Source organism: Castor canadensis, chromosome 3 (assembly GCF_047511655.1).
Source record: "Castor canadensis chromosome 3, mCasCan1.hap1v2, whole genome shotgun sequence".
In the NCBI taxonomy this organism is placed as follows: domain Eukaryota; kingdom Metazoa; phylum Chordata; class Mammalia; order Rodentia; family Castoridae; genus Castor; species Castor canadensis.
This window is the reverse complement of record NC_133388.1, coordinates 127,047,055-127,074,169: the sequence shown is the minus strand read 5'-3', so window position 1 is coordinate 127,074,169 and position 27,115 is coordinate 127,047,055. Positions and strand designations below refer to the sequence as shown.

General features: G+C 37.7%; 1 protein-coding gene across 14 annotated transcripts in view; it reads left to right on the top strand.

The window, feature by feature from the left end:
* Chd7 (chromodomain helicase DNA binding protein 7) overlaps window positions 1-27,115 on the top strand; it is a 180,720-nt gene that overhangs the window by 130,986 nt on the left and 22,619 nt on the right. For all 14 annotated transcript variants that reach the window (XM_074068628.1, XM_074068629.1, XM_074068634.1 and 11 more), the window contains 14 exons: window positions 433-547; window positions 3,721-3,804; window positions 5,201-5,338; window positions 5,435-5,556; window positions 5,898-6,141; window positions 7,390-7,566; window positions 11,867-12,010; window positions 13,370-13,625; window positions 19,252-19,462; window positions 19,968-20,163; window positions 20,785-20,952; window positions 21,523-21,702; window positions 24,154-24,264; window positions 24,354-24,559. In XM_074068628.1, the coding sequence (XP_073924729.1) occupies window positions 433-547; window positions 3,721-3,804; window positions 5,201-5,338; window positions 5,435-5,556; window positions 5,898-6,141; window positions 7,390-7,566; window positions 11,867-12,010; window positions 13,370-13,625; window positions 19,252-19,462; window positions 19,968-20,163; window positions 20,785-20,952; window positions 21,523-21,702; window positions 24,154-24,264; window positions 24,354-24,559 (2,352 nt within the window). The remainder of the gene's footprint in view (window positions 1-432; window positions 548-3,720; window positions 3,805-5,200; window positions 5,339-5,434; window positions 5,557-5,897; window positions 6,142-7,389; window positions 7,567-11,866; window positions 12,011-13,369; window positions 13,626-19,251; window positions 19,463-19,967; window positions 20,164-20,784; window positions 20,953-21,522; window positions 21,703-24,153; window positions 24,265-24,353; window positions 24,560-27,115) is intronic.

Here is a 27,115-nt window from a genome sequence, read left to right as displayed (position 1 = left end):
ACTACGCCCCTTAGATCCAAAGAGAGTGCTGTTTTAAATATGAATTCTTTTAACTTTGATAAACAGCCTTTTATTTCTCAATGATTAAAGGCTCAAAACATAAATTCATAATTAAGGCCACCCTATAGTGCTAATTATTTTGTACTGAACTGTAATCCATTCACTTATGAAAACAGCTTGTTATTAGGCCCTTTTCTGTTTCTATGTGTAGTGGATAAGAGCTGGAGAGTTGGCAAATTTTAGGCACTATTATTGATTTTCTCGTACTTTTAAACATCAGTGGTTATGTTAATGTTGCTCAGCAGCCCTATAAGTAATTAGGCAGGTTATTTTGTTAATATCCTTTTATTTTAATTGTTTTTTTAATAAAAGACATATTAAAAGGCTTAATTATTTTCCATGTGATTTAAAGGTATAATTTTATTCTTTCAGCTCTTATCTTCATTGTCAATGGGCATCTGTAGAAGATCTGGAAAAAGATAAGAGAATTCAGCAAAAGATTAAACGATTTAAGTCAAAACAGGGCCAGAACAAATTCCTTTCAGAGGTATGAAATACATGGTTAATTTTCAAAAGTGGTTGCATTATTAAATATTCTGAAGATTAAATTTTAGTTCAGTAAATTATTAGGAAAAACTAGTATGCCTCATTTGGTGCTATTACTTGCATATTGGTAACTGGTTATTGCTAAAAAGTTTGTAAACAGGAAATTTCTCGTTCTTCCTGTTGCTTAGTCTAAAAGATCTTGGTCCTTACAATATGATGTGGCAATACCAGTGATGGTATGATTAAAATCTTATAGTGAAAGTGCATATATTATGTGAAAAAAGCTAAGTATCTGAAAGTTCTGTTGAGATTTAGCAGGTTAAAAACTATAGTAAATATGAAGTACAGATTCTAGGATATCTAAGTTTAACTTCTGTTGGGGAAAGTATATGGCAGATTTCTTTTGTTCAGGTCTGTGCTTTTCACACAGAGTTCACTGATCTTATTTCCACAAATGCTGTGCCATGGTAGAGAAACTGGTATAATGTCTGCTTGTGTCCCTTTATCCTAGGTTATCAATTATGGAAAGACAGCATACCTAGGGCAGGAAAGAAAATCTGCATTTATAAGAAGCCACATTACCCATGCCTGACATTAAATCAATTACTTTTTTTTTCCTGGGGTCTCTGAACCACCAGTTTGGTTTCACTAACAACCTCAAGTAGATGTCAGATAATATTGAAAGATAAGACTTGCTTAGTTCTTAGTTCCCCTCCTCATAAAGATTTAACCAGGATTGGGGGTATAGCTCAGGAGTAGAGCACATGCTTATTATCAAGTTCAAGGCCCTGGGTTAATCCCAAACACTGGAAGGGAGGAGTAAAAATAAGCAAATAAGTTACTTGAATGTAAAGTGTAAAGAAGTATGAAAATCGATGCAAAATCATAACTGCTTAACAGTCTGCTTCACACTTCCATCCTTTTGTGGAAATGAGGAAGGTGGGGCAGACATAAGAGCAGTTAGTATTCTAACACCGTGAAATTCTCCTGGGAGTCTCAGGGGTCACTGACTCTGCTACTCTGAGCCAGCCTTCTTCATAGTGCAGTAGTTTGCACTGAGTGGAAGTTAGTTTAATATCACTCAGTTCTTACATCTGACAGAGTATTAAGGTGATTTTTTGAAAGGGCAGTCTTGAGGAAAATAAACCGTATGTCTTATTTTTTGTGCCTTTTTTAATGAAAGCTTAATTTTTTGAGACATTGGGTGAGTTGAAATCATTAGCTTCTGTTTAGAAAAAGACACCATATGTTCTGTTGACCTTTTCTGGGGGGGTCTGTGGAAGGGGGAAAAGGAAGAGCACAATGGTAGCTTTCCTTCATCCTTAAATCCTAGTTCTGTTTATTAAATTTATTTGGACTCTGTTTCCTGTAGTCATATGCTCTTTAGGGATTTTGCCAAGCTGCGCAGCCTGTCTATCTAAACCTGTCATCCATGTGAGTTGCTTGTACCAAGGTTGATAAACATAGTGTTTGGTAAATTGGCATTTAGAAATCGTAAGTTCTGTCCTAAATGGGAGTTAGCAGAGAAGATTAACAACTTTCTCTGCCCACCCCACCCCCTTTTTTACACATGTACACACTGTTTTATCCTGTAGGCAATCATGGTTTCAAGTATTCCATGACTCTGCTGCTGTTAGGACTTTGAGTTAGGATTCCTTGTACATTCTTTGGTGTATCTTAGGCCTCCTTGTAAGTTTCCTGCACCTAAAATGTCTTTGCAGAAAGATGGCATAGATTGCTCACTTAAAGGGTAGGAATGTAGGAAAAGGTAAACTCAGCATCTTTATGAAATGAATATGAAAGCTTATGTTTAAAAACAAGTTGCCTAAAAGAACTTTTGCCATGCATACCTACTTTGTGAGAAATGTTAGTATTTATGTTGTATATGAATAATACATACATACTGTTTACCTAAATCTAAGAGGTTTTTGACAAAGCCAATGCATTTATAAATTAACATTTTAAATTAACTAAACATTTCAGTGTATCTTTTCCCCCTACTGTTCACCTCTGTACAAAAGTCTGAGTCACATTTTTGTGTTTCTGCTTTTTGTTTCACAACTCACAGTCCAAAGTACCCAAACTGGGCATTTTAACTGGGCACAATAGCATAAACAATGAGTTCTTCCTGAGCACGTTGTGGCTGACAGCTGATCTTTTTTTTTTTTTTTTTTTTTTTGTGGTACTGGGGATTGAACTCAGGGCCTCATGCATGCAAGGCAAACACTAAACCACTAAGCTATATCCCCAGCCCATAGCTGATCTTTTTAACCTGCAGTTCAGGGGATAAAATAGTGTCTAAGTGACTTCTAATATTCCTTTTGCAAAATATTTAACACAATTATCTTGTTAAATTAATCTGTAGCAACACATAATGATGTGTTATTTTGTGCCTCAGATTTGAAAAAATACTGGACCTAGGCTTTTTAAGTATAGCTTGGTCTATAACTTCCTTTCAAGCCATATTCTATTTCTTCTGTATGAGATAACTTTGTGAAGAAGCAGTATTGCTTAATATTTTAAATATTGTTAAAATATTAGCTAAGTAACTCAATTATTTAGGCCTCATTTCTTTATCCTGAATTCTTTTACTCAAACCCTTGATGCTCAGTACAAATAAATCATTTGAACATTTAAGATTAATAACAAGACGTTTATTCTAAATAGGTGCTAATATTGATTGGTGAAGATATGAAATGGTTTCGGTGTTTATGGCTTATGAATAACATTCTGTAAATGATTCTGTATGGCATCAGACAACTGAAGTAGTTATGAGACTCTGGTAGTACTTACTGAGCATGGCACTGGCTCTTTATTGCAAACTGTACTTTAAAGAATGCTAAAGACATTGCATGTCATAAGCCTTTTGGATTGCTCATTAGTGAATTGTAATTTCACACTTCATTTAAAATATTCTTAAACATTCTCTCACAGTAAAAGGTTTCACACAGTAATTAAAAGACCCAGTTAACAAAGTCTGAGAAGTCTGATTTCCTCATGGGGAATGATTTTGCTAAACTGTAGCATTTCAATTAATGTAATAGAATTTGCCAAATACGTATTTTATATTGCTGTGACCCAAAATATTATTGCCTGGTGAAAAGTGAAATAGTTTTTCCTTTCAGGAAATAACTAAATGTGTTGACCTTTTTTTTTTTTTATCCTTTGGTGCAGATTGAGGATGAGCTTTTTAATCCAGATTATGTGGAAGTTGACCGGATAATGGACTTTGCACGTAGCACAGATGACCGGGGAGAGGTAACAGGAGATCATTTGTGTTCCAAAGTGATAGCTCAGGCGGGTCATGTGTCTTTACAGAGGAGATGAGAAGCTTACACCTGGCCCTGGTCAGAACCTTGGATCATGATGTACTTGGCCTAAGTTTAACTGAAACGTAATGATTTATTGTTAGTTTTATGACTTACTAATAGTGCTCAATATTTTTTCTATTTAGTTTGAGAGTTTTTTTGTTTAAACCAATCTGAATTACATTGGCATTTTTCACAACTCTAGAATATGATTAATAAAGGCCTCAGTACATTTTGGTATGTATGTGTCGTATAGCACAATGTTCCCATATATAATTGAGAGTACTCTTGCAGCAGAAAGGAGTTTAATGCTATTTGGCATTGGACATCTTAGTGAAGCCGAAGAACTTCATTTAATGAGGTGCCCAGAGGATAATAGAAAATACTTCTGTTTATGAGATCCCAGATTTGGCATTCCCATATTGCTTTGCAAGTCCTATGCAGTTGCGAAGCACATTTGATAAGGAAATAAAAATAATGACAAGTTTAGTGATTTGTGTGTTTACCTATGATGAGTTCTGTCATTCCTGGTTACTTCATGTAAATTGAGCTTTATATTTAAGTGTTTGGATCTTGCTTATCTAGGTAGGCTCTGCAAGGAACTCCCATTTTACTCTAAACTTTCTACATTGAAATTGTATAATGTTTTAAAGACTGCATCATTATCTGTATTTTTCTAGGTCTGCTTGGTTGTACTTAGAAAAATTGTTTCATAGCATATTTACATTGTATAACAAATAGTTTTAACATTACATCCAGGTCATTGTATCTTGGTCTTGAAGTAAAAGTCAGCAAACCCAAATGTTTTCTAGAGGAAAGACGAGGGAAAATCCTACTAGCTCTCATGACCCAAAATATTTTGCCCTTTAATCTTCTAGAAGTCAAGTACATAATTTTAATGTGATGGGATACAACAAATAGCTCTTTAAGGAAAAGGAAGATATTCTACTAAGCTTGTCTGTTTTTTAATTCTTTAATAAACTAGTCAATTGTGTAAACATGTAAATATCTAAGATGATTTACTATAGAAACCTGAATAATATACATGAAGAGTGATTTGCTCAGATGAAAATGAGGCTCAAGTTTAGCTTCTTGTTAATTTATTAGTCATTCCTTTTACTTTCTGACTTTTGAACATTACTAATGATTCATGTAAAAAATTAATTTGTTCTAATAATACCCCGTAATACTGTTTCCAGTTTAGAATAAAGACAACTATTTAGTAGTTATAGTCTTACTGATGCTGGGGTAGTATCTATTGATAAATGAAACACTGCACAAGTTTTTTCTTAATGTATAATATTTGTCAAATAAATTCAATTTTGGTTTATTTAATCCTGGCCCAGCCTGTGACTCACTATCTGGTGAAGTGGTGCTCACTTCCTTATGAAGACAGCACGTGGGAGTTGAGGCAGGACATAGATCAAGCAAAGATCGAAGAGTTTGAGAAACTCATGTCCAGGGAGCCAGAAACAGAGCGTGTGGTAAGAACTGACTCACAGTAGAGGTCTTAATTTGAAAATATCATAGTGGTGTGATCTTTGAGAAACCACTAATGGGATTTACTGTATTTGAAACAGGAGCGACCTCCTGCTGATGATTGGAAGAAATCGGAGAGTTCCAGGGAGTATAAAAACAATAACAAACTCAGGGAATACCAGTTGGAGGGAGTAAACTGGCTACTTTTCAACTGGTACAACATGTATGTAAAACAAGTTTTTCTTTACTTTTAAAACATGGCATAGAAATACTAATAAAAATACTTGATATTTAATGCTAATAATTTTTTTTTAAAATAAAGCATTGAAAATAGGGTTAGTATTATGCAACAGATATTAATATAGAACTTGACAGAAATAAATCGTAGTGATTTTTATTTCTTAGAGAATTTTGTTTGAAAAATATATTTTGTTGAATCTACAATAATAGCTAAAACCATTTGGATATGCATTTGTAAGTAAATATAGCTATATATTTTGTGAAAAGACAGCAGTATCTAATATCTACACTCACTGAACTTTCACATTTTATTTCTCTTTGAAGGCGAAACTGCATTTTAGCAGATGAAATGGGTTTGGGAAAAACTATCCAGTCCATTACATTTCTCTATGAGATATATTTGAAAGGAATCCATGGCCCTTTTTTAGTAATTGCCCCATTGTCCACAATCCCCAACTGGGAAAGGGAATTCCGAACTTGGACAGAGTTGAACGTGGTTGTGTACCATGGGAGTCAAGCTAGTCGTCGGACCATTCAGTTGTATGAAATGTACTTCAAAGATCCCCAGGTAAAACTTCTTGTGTTGTGCTCCTGGTGCTTACTATGAGCATTTTAAGGTGTTAAAAACTAAAAAGTTCAGCAACATGGGGGAAGTTCTTAATTTTGACAATTGAGAAATTTGTTTGAGATTATCTTTCTACATCTGTGAATAGTGCTCTTTATTTTTGTAGCTTTTGTTATTCTGATTGTTTGGTTAGAAAGAATGAATTTTTTTTTTTACCTTGGATGACCACTATATCCATTTAATGCATTTAATGCAATAATATGATTTATTTATTATGCCTAAGACAAAACCAATCAAAAATGTGAATAGAGAGAATATTTTGGCATCCTACTACTAGAAATGAAAAACATTAGGCATTACAAAAATCCAGATAGATCCAAGAGGAGGGATTTATACTTTGACTCTTAGTGACAGTTGCTGTAAATTTTCTCGATTCTAGTTACTTATCTGCAATTATTGTATAATATAGACAGTGAAATATTACAAATGATATAAGGAAGGATAATATGTGAAATAGTTTTAAGCTATAAGTAATAAATGGATATCCTATAATTGGAAATAAGACCAAGTTTGTTTTATATGTTTGCTTTTTTACTGTAAGTATAAAATCTGACTTACAATTATATAAAGAAAAATATTGAAATCTGTGTTTTTATTTATCTTTATCTTTATTTTATCATGAAGTTCTGTCCAAAGTGAATGTTTTCACTTCAGATGTTTTAGCATTTTACAAGATGTGTTGAAAGAGTAAAGTAAGTTATAAAAGTTTTTAAAAAGAAAAAATTTTTAAGGGCTGGTGGAGTGGCTTAAGTGGTAGAACACCTGCCTAGCAAGCATGAGGACCTGAGTTCAAACATCAATGCTGCCAGAAAAGAAGAAAAGAAACCATTAAAAAAATTTTTTTTTTTTAAAGTTTAAAATGTTATTTTAACATTCGATCCCCTTGGCCTTAAGCCTTTTAGAGTCCCTGAGATATTCCTAGACTGGATGTACTTAATGGTACTTTACTGCGTGTGACCTATAAGGAAATTGAATCTAGAATTTTACTGACAATTTTCTAATTTATTTTAAATAGGAAAGGTTTGAAAACTTTTACCATAACAACTTAAAAGTCCCCACCAGAAAAATTGAGAACAGAATGTTACCTAAAATAAACAAGCCGCCAAGGGGATAAATACATCTTATATTGTTTATTCATCAGTGTTATTAATATAATCATTAATGCTTAATAATTCTGAGTTGTTCTTCTAGGGTCGAGTGATAAAGGGGTCCTATAAGTTCCATGCCATCATCACTACATTTGAGATGATTTTGACTGATTGTCCTGAGCTGCGGAATATTCCATGGCGCTGTGTGGTCATTGATGAAGCCCACAGGCTGAAGAATAGGAACTGCAAGCTATTGGAAGGACTCAAGATGATGGATTTGGTCAGTGATCCTACTGGTGAATCCACTGAACCTGAATAAGAATTGTTACTGGCTTGGTAGGCCTGCTGCTCTGAACTGGTTCCTATGAAGGGCATTTGCAGAAGCCTGTCTGACATTGTGACACAGTCTCCTGAACTGTCACTCAAAAGTTGTTGTTGCCTTCTTAATTCTTATGCTTATGCTCTGTGCTGTAGGACAGCTGAGTATAGTCATGATATATTTACTGAAGTGAGCTTCTGGTATTTGATTTACCCGTGTTCATAGATTTAATTGTGAGGCCATCCTTTGCCTTAGAGATGATAGTCCAGCTATGTTCTGAGTCACATAGGTTTTGTCCCACTGGGACCAGTCGGACTTGTAGATGCAAGTTCTCAGTAAGTTGGCTAGGATATCTGGTATTGGTTTAGTTTGTACAGTTGCTTAAACCTGTGGGGAATTACAAGCTCTCAAATTTGATCTGGAGTTTTACACCATATCAATCTCATACTCTTTCATCCTCCCAAAAGATAGTCGGATCATCCTGATTTTCTAGATTTTTTTTTTCCTGTATACTATTGTAAGATACCATATTGTAGGAGTAGTAGAATTTGGTTAATTTGTTGTGCCCTGCTGTGATATAGTTGATATGTAGCAGAAATTGCTGCATGACCTGTCTTTGAGTTTCTTTTCCCCCCATCCATAAGTTGGTTATGACCATTTGGTTTTCATTTTTAGTGCATACTTTAAAGTTATTGTCACTTAGGGTGTCTTAGGTGATTTGATGAGTGTCAAATAGTTAAAAAAAAATCAAAAATTTTTTTCAAACTTCCCTTTAGTACTGACACCTGTAGATTAAAATGATCCCTTGTTAATTAGAGTTAGAGATGGAAAGGAATATTTTGTCTATTCGTGGTATAAGGCTATAAGTTTTTTACTTAAAGATAGGAACTACTGAAGAGAACACCTGAGAGCTCTCTGTTGCAGCTTCTTTGAACTAGCTGCTTGTATTCTTAAATTATGAGGATTGGATTAGCCAGATATTCTTATAATTACAAACAGGCAAAATCTAGTTTTGCTTAAAGGAAGAAGTCTGACTAAATGATCCTATTAAGAGGATTTCACATTTTTCTCTCTAATGGATTATTAACACTGTTCTAAGTCCTTTGTAAAACTTTGCCTTTTTTTGTGTTGTGTGTGGCCAATCCACAAAACAGCATGAGCATTTAGAAACAGGGAATAGTCAAAGACAAGGGGTAAGTGTATGGAAGAGGAGACTCCATGGCTGTCTTTGTCTATTTAGGTGATGCTTTAGCTTTACAATGAAGTAAGCATGTATTTTCAGGTAAAGACTCATGATTGTGATATATCTAAATTTATCTTGGGAGTTGGGATCTACTTTCATGGTGATCCACAAAGGGACAATTGTATGACCAATGAAACTCAATCAATCATCTGACTGAGTTTATTTAAGTTGTGTTCAGTTATTAGTTCAGATGTTCTTATTGCAAAACAGTCCTTCATTGGTGAGTGCAAATTGTTTAATTCTGCCAACAACAGATATTACCTATTTGTCATTGGAATACTTAAGCAATTACTTATTCTAACATTTTGTTAATGGGTTACAATTTGTAACAGATAATTTTTGTTACATATCAGTGTTCCTTAAACTTTCTTGCATGTGGAAAATAGTAATATTGTGCGCACACTGTATTAGACAGAAATGGGAGACCAGTCTTGTGGGTCCTGGCTGTCACAGCCCTACTGGCTACCCCAAGGATCTTTTGGCTAGCAGGAAAGCTTTAATTAGCAAATAATAAATTATTTATTTTCTGATGATTAAGAATCTTTATCTCTTGGCTGGACACAGTGGCTCACACCTAATCTCAGCTACTTGGGAGGTGAAAGAGGATGAGGCCTGTTATTAAGACCCTGTCTAACAAAGAAGCTGAGCATGGTGGTACATATCTATAATCTCAGCTAAATGAGGAGGCATAGATAAAAGGATTGACTTTGGGTGAAAAAATGCAAGACCCTATCTACAAAATATCCTAAAGAAACAGAAGAGATAGTTTTAAGATAGAAGATATAACTGTTGTTCAGGTATCAGAATTTATTTGTATTTGTGCAGTTCTTAATAGCTTGTTGCCTAGTGTTCAAATCCTTACTTAAATATCACTAGAACTTAAGCACTTGCCACTTTTTACACTTCTTTTCTAGAGTAAGTAGTAACTCACAGTAGAGTTAGTAGTAACTATATGCAAGTACAGCAGAGGTCTTAGGAAACTTCTGTTACTTGTGCTACACTGAGCTAGATGAAAATGTGCTTGATGGGGGTGATCTCCAAGTTCGTTCTCAGAAAAGGAAGACCACTTGGTGTCTTCCCCTCTCCCAGAATGAGGAAATGTTTGTGAAGATGATACATGGAGTGCAGTGACCACCTCCACATTCCTCCATAGGCGCTCTGGGAAGGGCAAAGCCATCTCCTTGGCCCTCGTCAATGAGGAAGGGATGCCACAGAGGTCGTAGTCATTCGTTGTTGATTGTGTTGTCTCCTCTTGCGTTGTTAGGAAGCCCCACACAAATGAAAGATTCTGCTGAAATGAAACTATGCACAACACTCCATCAAAGTGAAAAGGAACTTAGGGAAAAACCGTATTTGCTGGTGTAGTCAAGCTTGGAGGTGATGGTGCTCAGTAGCCTGAGTGGGGTTTCCTTTTTTTTGTTTCAAATAACTTTATTTTGAAATCAATACATTAAAAAGTCTTTAACTTTCAAAGCGTTCAGTTAGGTTTCAGGATTTAAGTCAGTAACAAAGGATATGGGAGACAATTAGTACGATATTACAGCTCTTCCACTGCAGTGACTCTCTCCTGAAACTTTGGTGGCTTTTAAAAAAATTCTCGGATAAAGTCATTCAGGACTTGGGCATATAAATGATTGTGGTCCATGAAACATACCAGCGTGCTTATATGGTAAAAGATCTTGAATTGATTTACAAACTCCTGTCAGTTCATGAATTTAATCAGTGAAGATGATGGTGGGCCATCCATTTTCAATCAGAGACCTCTATGAGGGAAGAAAAAGAGGAATGAAAACATTGAACTACTTCACTCCACTTTCAAAGAACTTCATTGACACATCGATGAGACATGGCAGTTATTAAGGAAATTGTTTTATTTTGGGGTCAGGGTCTCACTAGTTAGGTCAGGCTGGCCTTGAACTCAGTAGGTCACCCAGGCTGGCCTCGAACTCATAATCTTCCTGCCTCAGCCTTCTGAGTGCTGGGATTACAGTTGTGAGTCACCACGCTCAGCTGATTAGTATGTTCTAACTTACATAATTAGACTATTATTTACTGAACATATATTCTGCTTGGCACCGAGTCTTACCAAATTCCAAGTTAAGTCAGAATATAGCTTTTGAAACTACTAGAAGCCATAGTCATTTTCTAAAATAGTTTTGTCACTTGTGCTATACGTCAAATAACCAAAGTAAAAAAAAATATTAAGGGTGTCAAGATTTATAAATTCACTGTTAAGCCTGGTCACTTTAAAATAGGTCCTCAGTGTTGCATATCTGGAAATAGCAGGACAGGGTACAGCTGTGTAAGGAGAGATGGAGAAAGAGCTCATAAACGGAAGACTTAATTGAAGAAATACTGAACTTGATTCAAAGAGACAAAATTGGAAATTGCATGTGATTTTTTTTTTTCTTTCTCTTTTTTTTTGACATAGGGTTGGTCCCATGTATGTCCAGGTTGGTCTTGAACTCACAATCCTCCTGCCTTAGCTTCCCGAGTACTAGGATTGCAGATGTGCACCACCATACCCAGTGTAGCATCTAATTTTAAAAACAAAACAAAAGATTGTAGTATTTAAAATCAAGCTGACTTTCTTTGCCAGTTGGAAACTTTTGCAGAACAAAATAATTTTTCATATGCTGTTGCATTTAGAAGATCTTTTGTCTCTAAAGTGAGTCATACAGGAAGCAGATAGCAGGTAAGCATTCTCGAAGTACAGGGATTTAAAAAAAAAAACCCAAAACTTAAATTGACTTAGTAGCTTCCCAAGGAAGCAAAATGGCAAAAAACACTTAAGGAGTCTGCAGAGTTCAAAAGAGGACAGACCCTCCACTTGTCTTCATCTGGAGCATGGAATTTGTTGATCTCAAATCTGTCTTCATGCCTAATTTCTACACTTTCTATAGTTGGTGCTGAGTTACTACAATGAGCAGAAGTAGAAAAAATGGATATGTTAGAGAAAAGCATTTATCTATACTGTTTTTGTCATAGTTTGGTCACTTGCTTTGCATGTTACTGTAGGAGCATAAGGTGCTGCTGACTGGGACCCCACTGCAGAACACTGTGGAGGAGCTCTTTAGCCTGCTGCATTTCTTGGAACCAAGTCGCTTCCCTTCAGAAACCACCTTTATGCAAGAATTTGGTGATTTAAAAACAGAAGAGCAGGTACTTATCACCTCTGTTTTATATATTCTAGTCATAAAATGGAAGATTAAGTCATGAAATTTCAAAGCATTAATATTGAAGTATTTTAAAACAAATTTTCTCATCTTCCTCACTCATGACAGAGTTCCCATATCCTTCCCTTCACTTGGACTTTCCAAGCTATCATTATGAAGGTTTTCTTGTTTATGTGTTTGCCCTGAGAAAGGGCTGTTGAGTTATATAGAGAAGTTATATATCTGTAGACATAATTTTTGGAGATGCCTGTGCTATTCAAGTGGTAACTTTGCTATGTGTACCTCCAGGGACAATATTAGAAGTCCCTGAAGTTTGTAGAGTTATTTGCTTATTTGAGTTTGGAGTTTTACTCTCATTTCTGAACTATGTATACTTGGATACATTGCTCACTCTTTTTTTTTTCTTGTGGTACTGAGAATTGAGCCTGCTTGCTAGTCAAGCGCTTTACCATACTCTCAATTCTTTTGATTTTTTTAGTTTGTTTTTCAGATAGGGTCTTATGCTAACTTTTCCAAGGTAGCCTCCAACTGAGATTCTCCTCAGTAGCTGGGATGCTAGCTTTTTCAAGCCTACACAGTTTCAATTTACAAACATAAGTTATAACTAGCTCACAAGATTTCTGTGAGAAATAAATTAGGTTCAGTGTGGGGAAAGCACTTGATTACTTTATGTATGGTGAAGTTTATGTGTTTCATATACTATATTTGAAATAAACATGGAGAGATGGGCTTGTTACCTTGGTCTTTTTGTGCTTTCTCCCCAATTTACTGTCTTAATACCTCCTAGTTCACTGTGAAGTTTGTTTTGTTTTGCTTTTGCAAAATAAAAACTGTGTGTTATACCAATCAATGGAAAGGTGAACCAGGAACACATCTGCTTGCTCATTGATATAGGCAGAGACTATATAACTTTTGGCTTATTCCCTCTCTCTTTTTTTTTTTTTTTTAAGCTCTTTCTGCAAAGGAAGAGAACAGAACAGTTTCCTCCCTCTTCCTCATCACCCTAGGACTTGAGACAGATAGAAGAGAAAATTATATTAATAAATTCCCTTTTTTTTCCCTCCATTATGAGCTTTTCAAGCCCTTCTGGCTGTTCAGGAATCCTGGGTAGGTAAAATCGTCCATTTGACATAGAATCATCAAAGAAGAAAGGAAAACGAAGAAAAAAAAATCTACTCTTGTGTTTCTTATGAAAGTGGAAACAAAGAGCTGAAGCTCTTTGAAAAATGAAAAAATACTCACTTTTTCATATCATTAAATATGATAATCCTGGGTTTTATTTTAAGTTGTGTTTTAACATGTAAGCAAATGGTGATATCAGTATTTACCCGAGGTCCTTTTTTAGGTGCAAAAACTTCAGGCTATTCTAAAGCCAATGATGTTGAGACGGCTCAAAGAGGATGTAGAAAAGAACTTGGCCCCCAAAGAAGAGACCATTATTGAAGTTGAGCTAACAAACATTCAGAAGAAATATTACCGAGCCATCCTTGAGAAGAATTTTACATTTCTTTCCAAAGGTGGTGGACAAGCTAACGTACCTAACCTTTTAAACACTATGATGGAATTGCGAAAGTGCTGCAATCATCCGTACCTGATCAATGGTAAGCATGCCTGCTTGTTAACTCGTGTAAATAATGTAGCAGCTCCAGAAATCCCTTTCTGCTCTGAGACTAAGGGATGTCATGGTACATAGTTGTTATTACTCTGTTCACTCAGGTGACGCCTCCCCTGTGGTTGCTGAAGGCCAAGTGACCAGTGTTTTCTTGGTCCTGAAAGTGTGATCACCCTTGTCCAACTCCTTTCATGAAAAGGAGTAATTCGTGCTCCATAGTGAGAAGTCATCAGAAATACTGTCAGCTCACAACATTAGTCCTGACAGGTTGATTGATGTTTTCTTGGTGTATGTATGTGTTTACATGAGAGGCACTAAGGAGGATTTCCAGTGTGGGGCAACAGCTATTAGCTATGTCAGATGTCCTCAGATTCCTTATAGTCTGGAGGCCTTCAGAAGCACGTTTTCAGGAAGAATATGAGCTGATCTTAACTTTGCCTGTAGTTTGTCCCTGTTACAATGGAGACTTTATGGATTTCCTGTTTTCTTAACTAAATCCATAGTGTTATATAACTTATATGGGTTAAAACTCTCTTCTATACTTCCAAAATGTGGTAAGGGGAGGGGTATGTCATGCTTGTGGGAACACACCCTCCAGGGAGCTTCCAGGATGTCATGGGATAGAGATTAGAAATCTTTAGAAGGTACGGCATGTGAAATAAGCCTTCAAGGCTAGGAAGGGTTTTGCCAAGTAGAATTAGAGAAGGAAAGGACCTCAAGACTGAACGCATAACACAAGCAAACAGGGAAGCATGAAAACAAAGGGAGAACTTGCCCAAAGTATAACCATGTGTGAGAAATAGTGGGACCATATACCCTAGTCCCACTGGGACCCTGCTTTGAAGGCCTCAGATGTTAGCACATAGTACTTTGGCTCCAGTCTGTAGGTGAAGGAGAGCCACAGCTAGTGTTTGAGCTAAGCATTGATTAGAAATGTGGCTCTGGATGATCCATCAGGTAGCATTGTGTAAAAAGGAGTGGGGAAGGGACAGATGGATAAGCAGAAAGACTAACTCAGGCAGGAGCTATGGTAGCAGATAATGCAGACTAAAGGGAGTGGATACAGGCTAATTTTGGGGTACTTGTACACAATTATAATTGGCCAGCAGTGCAGTTAGGCTCCTTTTGAAGGAAGAAGGAAAAAAGCCTACTTGTGTCTTTATCATAATCCATGAGGGGTTCAAGGAGAGCTGATTTAAAGAGCTCCTAATCTTTTCTCCTTTCACAATGTACACCCACCAACCACTGTGGATCCAGAAGTCCCTGTTACTATAGCACAAAAAGTGGTCTGTGTTTGGAAGATGGACTCAGAGCTGAGGTCATTGCTTTGGTGTGAGTGACATCAGGGAATTTCTTTTTGTAAAAGAAAGTGTTTTTAGCTTTGTCTTCTAAAGAGAAAATCATGTATGAAAATTACATGTTTCATATAATAGTATGGTATCAACCAGCCTGTTCGTGAGTTGGGGCTTAGGGCAAATAAAGGTGTGAGTAGAAGATGCATACCAACACCCACACAGTTTTACATTAAAGAGCCGGTAAAGATAAAATAAATAATAATAGCCTCTAATGGCAAAGAAGAGAAAAGGAGATATTCCCAGAAGGGCTTGAATGCTGCCAGCAGGATGTATATAAAGGAGAGACAGGCTCAGTGCTGTTGTGAGATAGCCACCCCACACCACCAAGTTTGCCCTATTTGCTCACATGTTAATTGCATGCATTGAGCATTACTGGGTGTTTTCCCCCAAAATAGAGCTGGGGGTCTCTTCCATAGCTGATTGCTCTCCAGGGTCAGTCACCCTATACAGCTCATTTGTTTCTCAGGAGCCTCTGAGGACTGTCTGAAGCATGGCACCTGTGGCATTTGTTCTAATTGTTTGCACTTCTGAGGTCAGCTCTTCTGTCCTTACAACGAGTTAGAAAGTGTCTGTTAAGCAGGTGCCGTTGTGCCTTTATTTTTGGGAAATTGTAGTTAGAAAAAATATAGATGCATACACACACACCCCCCCTATAGCTGCCCTGATAACTTAGGTAGACATTATGTTTCAGAGGTTGCTCCAAGGCCAGTAGTATCCATTCTCATCCACAGTCTGGAAGTAACTTCCTGTCACACTGCCACAGAGCCATCCCTACACATGATTATTGAACATTTGTAAGTAAGTCTTTAATTTTAGAAACTAAATTGAAATGTACTGTTTGTGGCAGAGTAGAGCTGCCTTAATCAAAGTAAATTTCAATTCCACAGAGCACAACCTTTCTGCAGTTGTGAAAAATAGAAGCAACTTTATGCATGATTTGAGAGGAGTAGCAGGCACAACAGGAGAAAAATCTCAAGTGTGGTATAATGCAAAGTGTATAAAAATGAGAAATATTTTTAATATGACTTAATATTTTTTCTTTTTAAAATTTATTTATTAGCATATTATAGTTGTACCTGGGTTACTTTGTGACATTTACAAAAGGCTTACGGTATGTCTAAGTTAGATTCATCCCATCCATCTTTCTCCTTTATCCCCCTTCCCCTCTTTAGAACAGTTTCAACAGATTTAATTGTTCCATTTTCATACTTTATTTAGTATTGTTATTCAGGTAGTTGGAACACAGTTTAAGCGCTCCAGTAAGTGTTGCTAGTTATTTTTCTTGCTAAAAGTTAAGCAAGTAACTGGATCACATAAATGGTGTTACTATTATTGCCCCAAGCATTATTTGAATAGAATTTGTAGCTCCTTAATGTGAGTGTAAAAATAATGGTGAAAACATGTCTGAAGTCTTCTGATAGCTAGAGGTGACTTTAGAGTCTTTGGTTGTTAGTATTGGAGGTAGGGAGAGCATAGAAAATAGTGAGCAAGTAGAAAAATCAAAATAAGATTTACCTGATGGAAGGCAGGTAGGAGGAGATGGAGGCAGATACTGTTTAGGAGAAAAAACTAGTAGCTTTTTTTTTTTTTTTTCTGGTAATCTTCAAGAACAAAATGCTTTCTTGTTCAATCATAGCTAATATAACTAGATGACATAGTCATTGTCCTGACAGTGGCCATTTGTTGAAGTGAAGAGACCTCAGACTGGAAGTGAGTGCACTCTTATTTTAAGTTGCCTTTATATACACTATTAACTGAAGTACCACTTGTACTTTAATCTAGGGCAGAACCAGCAAAATATTTTGGCTTATCATAACCCATTCCTAATTAATTTTCTGACTCATATCTACAAATCTTTAGTAAATCTTCAATTGGTAATTTTGAAAACTTGGCTGTCACATCAAAAGGTAGAAATTACCCTCTTCCTCAATACCTTCCCTACCTTCTTGCCTTCAATGTTGCCATAATAAATACAGTGTTAAGAGAATCACAAAGAAAATATGTTGTCTGATGTTATTTTTAAATGAAGTGTTATTAGTGTAAATTGGCTACTACTTAAAGAACTGAATTGATCAACCTAGCAGATTTTGTCAGATAAGAAAGAATGCTGGGCTGGAGGCATGGCTCAAGAGGTACAGCACCTGCCTAGCAAGCAGAAAGCCCTGAGTTCAAACCCCAGTACTGCCAAAATAAAATAAAATAATGTATTATTAACCCCCCCTCTCCCTTTTCTCTCTCTTCGCTCTCTCCCTTTAACTCAGGGCCTCAGCTTGCTAGGCGGATGCTGTAACACTTGAGTCATTACTCTGACCTCTTTAGCATTGAAAAGGCAGAAGAGTTATTTTTCTCAATACATTTTTTTTAAAACTTTAAATGAGTTTAGGTTTCTCTACTAATTTGACTGAATTATTTATACTTTCAAACACTTTTACTAAAATGATCCAAGAATATTTGGTATTCATTTTCTTTGAAATGAGTATCTCACTGTTAAAAATGTTCACTGATCATTAACTTGCTTTACACTACTAAAAACATACTTAATTTTGATTATGGATTGTAACCTCCATATGAACAAAAATAATTGCCTGAATAACATATGAGTAACATCTGTAAGTTTTGAAGATCTTATAGTGTAGTATGTAGAAGAACCAACTTTCAAAACTATCTAACAGAGTATGTAACCTTAAATTATTTCCTGTTTCTTGAGGGCCTTCTGAATCTCAAACCTGGGTTTCTAAATTTCATGTTTTGAAAAACATCATCCAACTTCATTAAACAACATTCTTGCTAATGCTCTTAAACAGCATTTTGTTCTTTATCTTTTCCTAATAAAACCCTTGCTCTTTTCCATACTAAAAAAATCTGAATATTAAGTTTTTACTCATATGAAAGGGGGAATAAGGGCCAAACTGTTCTGACAGAGCTGGCATTTTCTCCCAGTCCCCCTTCTTAAGAAGGTAGTGTGTGTCACGGAAGACCCTAGTGCTTGGTAACGACATTAAGTGACTTTAATCTGTCCTCAGTGAATTCTTTGTTGACTCATAATTAACAAGCTGTGTATTTCTGTATAGGACCATGTCATACAGTAGGTTTCCCTTAAAATGGAAGTCAAATTATATTTTTGTTGCATCTTGTACTTCTTACAGAAGTGCCATCTTGTGTGACTGTAGTGGTTTATCTGACCCAACCTCTAAAACCGTTTTGTGATTGAAATATCCCCATCTTGCATATCACTAGTTCACCTGTTTAAAGCTGGTGGTAGGACAGATAAAGTTTCTGGCACAGTTAATCTTAGATGCATGAATTTGGTATATTTTCCACAGAACAGGTTAGCATCCTCCATGCTGGGGAGGGAGAGGGAAAGGGGTGAGACCAGCACTACATAATTCCAGCTGAGTTACCTAAGTAGTTAAGGAAAGCTTCTCCTGCTGCTTCCTGAATAAGCCCATGCTCAGGGTAGGTAGGAAATCCTGGGGCTTTGTTCTTTAGGAACATGTCATTTTCTTGAGTGCTTCTCTCCAATGCACTCAAGTCTTTCAACAAGCAAAAATCCACATGGGGGAAAGAGGGGTAAGCATTAAAAATTTAGAAGTTGTTTTCATTTTTAGTTTGAAAAAGTTTGGATAATTTAAGATGGAATTTTTGTATTTTAGAAAATTATCAAGTGAGAATGAATTTGGAAGACCTAGAAATTGTAGTAGAAGATGTATACCTAGGTTCTCCACAAAAATCCATAAAAGTTATATAGAAAATGAACTTCGCTTTCTGCAGTCCTTAATATACAATTATGGATCCAAACTACAGCCCTTCCACTTTAATTGTTAGGACTCCATTCCTTTGTTTCTTAGTTTCAGAACAGATTTTGTTGTTTGTATTTATATTCAGCTAGTAAACAGTTCATTTCTTTAGCAATTTAGGTTCCAATTTTTCTGTAGGTATCTGGCCCTTGGCTTGTTTCTGCCACTTCTGGCTTGACAGTCTGTTGTTGAAATTCAGTTTTACAGGCAGCAAACATTTGTTTGTTGAAAAATGTGATTTTTCTCCCTAAATACCTCAATGTGTGGTGCTTAAAACTTTGATCCCTTTTGTACAGCTATTATTTTATGTACACCCAACTTAAAAGTGGATGGATTCTTGATCATAAATAAGAGTGTGGGATTCTAGTTCCTGCAGTTTATGGTGGGTTTTGAAAGCAGATTCATTGTTTTTAGTAATGAAAACCTTTTACAGTATTCACGTTATGCTGTCCAATCTCTGCAGGTGCCGAAGAGAAAATTTTGGAAGAGTTTAAAGAAACACACAATGCAGAGTCTCCAGATTTTCAGCTCCAGGCAATGATCCAGGCTGCTGGCAAGCTAGTTCTGATTGACAAGCTGCTGCCAAAACTGAAGGCTGGTGGCCACAGGGTGCTTATCTTTTCCCAGATGGTGCGCTGCCTGGACATACTGGAAGACTACCTCATCCAGAGACGGTGAGGCCACCGTCTCAGAATAACAAAAAGGAAAGAAAAACTGGCCTTAGACTGGGCTCTGCAGGGTTCACCTACAAGTGACATTTATGATAAAAAGGGGATGGAATAAAAAAAAATCCGGCATATCTTCTTAAAATTTTAGTTGTACCTAGAGTTATTTTATATGATGACAGGAGGATATCGCATAGTTTTGTGGGCAGATTTCCTGCCATTGCTTTCATTTGCCTAAGGGAGAAGACTTCTTACTTAAAATTGAAGTTATTTGTTATCTTATGGAATGGTCAGCTATTTTCAGAATTTAGCTGTTTCATTGAAAAGAAAGTAAAATAAAATTTAATCTTTGGGCAGTCAGTTGCATAAAAACTTTTGAGAAATTGATCTGAAATGATTTCTGTTAAATTATATTGTTCTGTTAGTATGTATTCCATAGTGTAATTATTTACTTAAAGATTTAGGAACAAATAATATTGTAGCTGTTCGTAAGGCCTCCCTATTATTTTTATAGGTACCCATATGAAAGGATCGATGGCCGAGTAAGAGGCAACCTCCGCCAGGCAGCTATTGACAGATTCTCCAAACCTGATTCTGACAGGTTTGTTTTCCTCCTGTGTACGAGGGCAGGAGGTTTAGGCATTAATCTCACTGCTGCTGATACCTGCATCATCTTTGATTCAGACTGGAATCCCCAAAATGACCTCCAGGTAAGCACACAATGAGATCTTCCTGGTGCCCTTTTTTATTCTACTATGACAGTCCCCAGTCAGACCAGTAAATCAAAGTTGTGTCATGATTCAGAGCAATCAGCATGGCCAGTTTATTAATAGCATGAGAAGAAATCTCTAATGTATCAATCCTCTTCAATACTATACCTGTAATTATTGGAGTATAAAGTTTCATTACTAACAAGTGAGTCATGTCTTTTTTTAGCTGTAGCTATCTGGTCAGCATGGACTGCAGTAACAGAGTGCCATAAGTTGAATAGCTTAAACAATGCCCATGTATTTCTCAAAGTTCTAGAGGTTGGAAATCTGAGATCAGGGTTCCAGGAAAATTGGGTTCTTGCTGAATGAACCCTCCCTGGTTTACAGACAGCCCCTTCCTGCTATACCCTCACACAGAGGAAGGAGCATGCTCATTCTGCCCTCTTTATAGGAGCACTAATTCCATTCATTAGGGTGCCACCCTCCTGACTTAATTACCTCCCTAAATCCCCCTTTTAACTACAAATCTCATCACATTGGCATCAGAGTTTCAACACGAATTTAGGGGGAACACGAACATTCATCCCATTGCAATAACCATTAATTCTCTTTTTCTTCCAGGCTCAGGCTAGATGTCATAGAATAGGACAGAGTAAATCTGTGAAAATCTACAGGCTGATTACAAGAAATTCCTATGAAAGGGAAATGTTCGACAAGGCTAGTTTGAAGCTTGGTCTGGATAAAGCTGTGCTGCAGTCTATGAGTGGAAGAGAAAATGCTACCAATGGGGTAAAATAACACTTGCCCAAATCATTCATTTATTCTGGCTCTTTCCTTTAGTTAGCACTAGTAAGAAGTTATTTGGCATCTGGGTTTTTTTTCTGGTGGACCTGGAGGGTTGAACTCAGGGCCCTGTACTTGCTAGGCAGGTGCTCTACTACTTGAGCCATTCTGTCAGCCCCTTTTTATGTCAGTTATTTTTGAGATAGGGTCTCACTTTATGCCCATGCTGACCTGGACAGCAGTCCTCCTATTTGTGCTTCCCATCCCTGTAGCTGGGATGACAGACACATGCCACTGTGCTCAGCCTTTGGCTGAGAGTGGGATCTTGCAAACTTTTTGCTTGGGCTGGCCTCAAACTGAAATCCTCCCAATCTCCGCTTCCCAAGTAACTAGGATTATAGGTTTGAGCCACTGTGCCCAGGCAGCATCTGATTTTTTTTTTTCCTGTCTATTTTTAGCATATTTTGTTGCATTTTTCTTTGTTACAAATCAACCTCTGAGGAAAGTGGAACATTTTGTTTCTAAACATTTTAATTCTAAATTACTTTGAATATTAAGAATATTTCTCTAAAACAGGTACAACAGCTTTCCAAGAAAGAAATAGAAGATCTTCTACGAAAGGGGGCTTATGGTGCACTCATGGATGAGGAAGATGAAGGGTCTAAGTTTTGTGAAGAAGATATTGATCAGATTCTTCTACGGCGAACCCACACTATTACCATTGAGTCTGAAGGAAAGGGTTCCACATTTGCTAAGGTGTGAATCCATCTAAAGAGGCTGAGTATTTTTTTACAGCAGCATGGTAGAGTTCTTAAAGAGTGCTTTGTAAAACTGCTTATAGAATGCATTCATAAAATTTGCTTTGCATTATGAATTAACAAATTAATTACTACCTCCCTGGGGAGTCCCCAACACATAAAACATTCTTTGTATTTTGGGTTCTTTTGGTTGTATAGGACACCTGTTTTTGACCCCCATCCCCTCCACTTCTTAAATCTGGCACTGTCATCATCATCATCATCATCATCATCTTCTTTCCCTGATTCCTGAAAGAGCCTATAAGAATGATCAAGTCACCCCTACCTTAAAAATCAATCATCTGTTTTCCCCTCTGGTTGTAAGTCTTCCCGTAGCTAAAATCCACACCAGCATTATCTACTCCAGCTGTATCCTCTGCCTGCTTCTCACTTATTTTTCAATTTCCACATCCCCTTGCCCCTATGTCTGAACTGCTGTGGTCAAGAATGCTCTGAGTTCCCAACCATCCATCCACATGACAGCTCTTTCTGAGGGTTCACCTGCATTTTCTTCTAGCCATCCACACCAAGGCTCATTCTACATTTTGAGTTTATCAGCTTTATTGAAATGTAATTTACTTACCATAAAATTCACCTGTTAAGTGTATAATTCATTGCCTTTGACATATTGCAGGTTTGTGTAATCATCTGCACAATCTAAATTTAGATTGTTCCTATCACCCAGAAAGACCCTCATATTCATTGGTAGTCAGTCCCTATGCCTCCTCTCCCCCTCTCTGTTCACCCTAGTTCCTGGAAACCACTAATGTACTTTCTCTATAGATTTGTAAGTATGTGTTCCTTATAGACTATATCAGTAATTTGTTCCTTTTTGTTGCTAAACAATATTCCATTATAAAACATTTACTAGTTATAAGGTACATTTGGGTCTTTATCCATTTACTAGTTGGTGATGAAATTTGGGCTGTTTCTCCTTTTGGGTTATTGTGAGTAATGTTATGAACTTTTGTGTGCTCCTTTTTGTGTGGATATATGTTTTCTTCTTTCCTGGTCTAGACCAGGAGTAGAATTGCTGGATCATATGTTAACTTCATATTGAATGCTTTAAGGAACTACCAGACTGTTTTCTAAAGTGATTGCACCATGCTCCCTTCCCATCAGCAGTTTATCAGAGTTCTGTTTCCTCCACATCTTCACAATACTTTTTTTGTTGTTGTTGTTATACTAGTGTTTGAACTTAGGGCTTTGCACTTGCTACACAGGCACTTTACTGCTTGAGTTGCACTTCCAGTTCTTTTTACTTTGGTTATTTTGGAGTTAGCCCATGATCCTCTTATTTGACGTCTCCTGCCGTAGCTAGAATGACAGTGTGCTCCACAATGACCTTCCAAATGGGATATCAGGAGTTATTTTGTTGTTGTTGTTGTTCTTTTGTCCCCCTGGGCTGATCTGAAACCACAATCTTCCTAATCTTAGCCTCCCACGTAGCTTGGGATGACAGGCATATGCCACTGTACCTAGCTGTTAGTTGAGATGGAGTCTCATGATGCATTTCCAGGTTCTTTCCTCAGTCCTCACAAGCACTGTAAGTTCAGTCACCCCTGATCTGTTGTCCTCAATGCACACACCATCTGTCTACCTGAGTGTCACCATTCAGCTGCCAGAGTTGGATGCTGAGATTTTCCTTGGTTTCTGACTCTTTCATAGTTGTCTACTTCCATGAATTTTGCCCTTTAAAGAACATCTTTCTGGTCTGTCTCCTTTTCTTCATCTTTACTTTATCGTTTTCATACTTCATTATTTATTTAAATTACTACAGTGGCCTCTGTGCTCCAGGACCTTGGTGTGACCTCTAGTGTGTGACTCTTAACACGATCATGTCCATCTTGAGATTGCTTCTAATTTCAAATAGTTTGTGGCTCACTTAGGATGGAGTTCACATTCTGTTAACAGCACACACAAGGCCCTGCTTGTCCTATCTTCTGCCTTACCATCTTTCCGTTTGGTTGCTCTTTCTGAGTACCTCCATCCTTTTTCCTCTGTGTCTTTGCACATGTTCTGTAGTGAGCATCGCACATACTTTCTTGTTTTATGAGTGTTATAAAATATGGTCCAAACATTGTCTTCTAGGGGAGTCTTTCCTTCTTAAATCCCACAGTTCCCTGCTTGGATTTAGTTAGGGGTCTTCCTCTATGTATTACTTGGGCCTCTGTGTATCTCTTACTATCATTTAAGCTGCAGTGCACACCTTTGTTTCCTGGTCTGTCTTAACCTCTAGAGAGTGAGCTGTCTGAGGGGTAGTCTTTCGTCTCAGTTCCATCCACTACACCATCTGGCACAAATGGAAGAGTACACATATGTCTGAGTGAATGGATAAACAAAGGCTGCTTTGCATTCTGGTTCTGAGAAAAGCATCTTAAAATAATGTATTTTTTTTTCTCTCCTCTAGGCCAGTTTTGTTGCATCTGGAAATAGGACAGATATTTCCTTGGATGATCCAAATTTCTGGCAAAAGTGGGCTAAGAAGGCTGAATTAGACATTGATGCCTTAAATGGGAGGGTGAGTGAGAAGTCCTATTCAGACACCTATCTGATCTAACCAAAAGGTGACTCTTTTAGAAGTTTCAAATATATGTGCTCTTTTGTTAGAACAACCTGGTTATTGATACTCCACGAGTGAGAAAGCAAACCAGGCTGTACAGTGCAGTGAAGGAGGATGAGCTGATGGAGTTTTCAGACTTGGAAAGTGATTCTGAGGAAAAACCTTGTGTAAAGCCACGGCGTCCCCAGGATAAGTCACAGGGCTATGCCAGGAGCGAATGTTTCCGAGTGGAGAAGAATCTGCTCGTTTATGGGTAAGATGGACTCATTGTGTACAGTAGAGTTTTATTCTGCATTTATGTTTGTACCTTTGTGATTCCCCTTAATGCAGCCAAATGAATGCATCTACAGTAACTGTGCATCCTGAGGTTATTTGGTTAAAAGTGGTCCAAGTTCACATTTTTTCAGATGTGGAATGGTCACTGGAAGTTAGTGGTAGGTGCTGCCTTAATGAATTATTGCAGACCCAGATTTACTTGTAGATTATCAGTAACTGATAACAAAGTCTAAAATTATAAAATCTTTTCCCGCAACTATGGTAATCTTTTAATGTTTATCTGCTATAAAAATTACCAAAGGTAATAATCTCACTTGTTAAACTCATCTGAAACACAGGTGGTCATTTGAACTTTGTTAATGTGTTGTATTTCTCTGGTGGACTACAGGCTTCCAAAAGGCTGGATCCCTATCTAATTCATCTCTGGATCACTATGGCACCACATGGTTATTTAAATGGCAGGGTGCTCAGAAAATACCTGAATCAGTAAATGAGAGTTCTCACTCATACTGTGGGACCATAAGCAGATTCCATTAAAATAAAAACACCTGCCACCAAAGCAGTCTTTCCGCTGACCTGGTGGTGTCCTGCTTATGATGATTTCTTCCAGTGGATCCACCATTAGTGCTGAGTAGAGACAAGTGTTTGTTTGTGTGGCATTCTGTGCTCTCTAGCTGGCCCTTGTCTGTCTTTGTTCTTTCTCTTGGGCAGTCCAAGCCCTGTCCAGACAGACTGCCTCATCTCCTTTGATGTCCATGCCCATGTCTTTGCACAGGTTCTTGCCACTGCCTAGAGTGACCTCCCCCCAACACACATACACACACACAGACACACACAGACGCGCACACACACACACCCTCCCACCCACCCACCCACCCTCCTTCCTTCCAATATGCAACCTTGATCAGCTGCTCTCCTGGAACATCCAACACAGGCTTCACCTTTTCATTCTGGCCTGTACTTCCTATTGCATTCATCATATTGTAGCATGATTTTTAAGTCATCTGCTTTTCCTGCTGGATTCCCAGTTAGCAGGTCCTTGAGGACAGAGACTCTTTCTTTGTATCCTTAGTATGTGATGCGGTGCCAGTGGACACACAGTGAATGCTGAATAAATGCTCATTTGTGGAATCCATGAAAGTCAGCAGAACTCCATCCTGTATCTAAGCAGCTCTATCAGCACTCCTCATTGTGAGAGCTGGACAACTTCTGCCTGCTTGCTCTGCATGGGGCAGAAGCTCTCCCCATCTCAGCCCTTTGCTGCTTGCACCTGCTTCCTTATTTCAATCTAATGGTCAGAGTTATGAATGTTGTTGGAAGCCTTAAGACTGGAACACTTTAGTAATTTATAGTGCTAATAAGGATGCTCAATGCACATTGTCTTTCAATCAGGCCTTTTTCTTTTCCCATACTCATCACTGTGTATCAAACTCTGTTGTGTGCTAGCTAGTATATTCTCAGACACCAGGAGCATAGCAGTGAGCAAGACAGTCTTGTTAGCCCAAGGCTATGAGCAAACAGAAGTGGCAGTACATTGTGAGGATGCTGGAAGCAGGAAGCACTCAGCTAGTGGAGCAGAGACTCCTAGCACCTTACTTGTAAGACACAGCTAGTGCTACCGTCTCACTTCTGGGGCTAGGAGAAGTCAAAGAAGGAATTCCACAGGAAGTGATACGTACAATCTGGCTAGATGGACATCATACAAGGGAATGTTGCCAAGCATACAAGGAAATGTTGTAGCTTGCATAAGGAGGAGGAGGAGAGAATAGCAAGTTCACAGGCCTAGGTGTAAGACCATCCTTGGGGTTGAGGAACTAAAAGAAGTTTTAGAAGACAGAGAGGACCTGGGAATGGGAAGAGACCATGCCAAGCCCAAAGGCAAGGCATGGGAGAGAGGATGTTTGCTGTATGTGCAGTCGAGGCCGAGTCCTCAAGTATAGCCCTAAGCCCATTGTCACCAAAGATGGTGGAAGGGCTGTTTGTACTATGATCCCTTGTGGCTCTGTGTGCTGTCACCCAGAGGAGGCACAGCTCCACCATGCCTGTTCATTGTGTGGTTATATCCCAAACATTTAAGCTGAAACAATGGATTATGCCATGAAATTGATGATCAGGGTCAACTGGTTGTTACCTGTTTGCCTGTATCCATACTCCTTTCTCCCACCTTTTTCATGTGAGGACCTAGAGTGGGCTGAGCATCTTTCCTGTGAGTGTTCTTGTATTGGAATTACCACTCCCTGTCCAAAAGGAACTTCAGTGTTTCTTAGGCCTTTACCCATTATCATGGCATCCCATTGAGGTGGATTAATGTAGCCATACTCCTTGGTGTCGCCTCCTTGATTTGGGATGTCACATCTACCTTGAGTCACCTTTCATCTCAAATGATTGGTCAGTACTGAAACATAAACCATACCAGCAGGAAGCAGAATATACAGTTTCCTGGCATCTGCTCAGGAAACAGTGTTAGCCACGTGCGTACAACCAACTCTTGTACTCTCAGTTGCTTTCTTGTCATCTGATGTAAAATATTGCT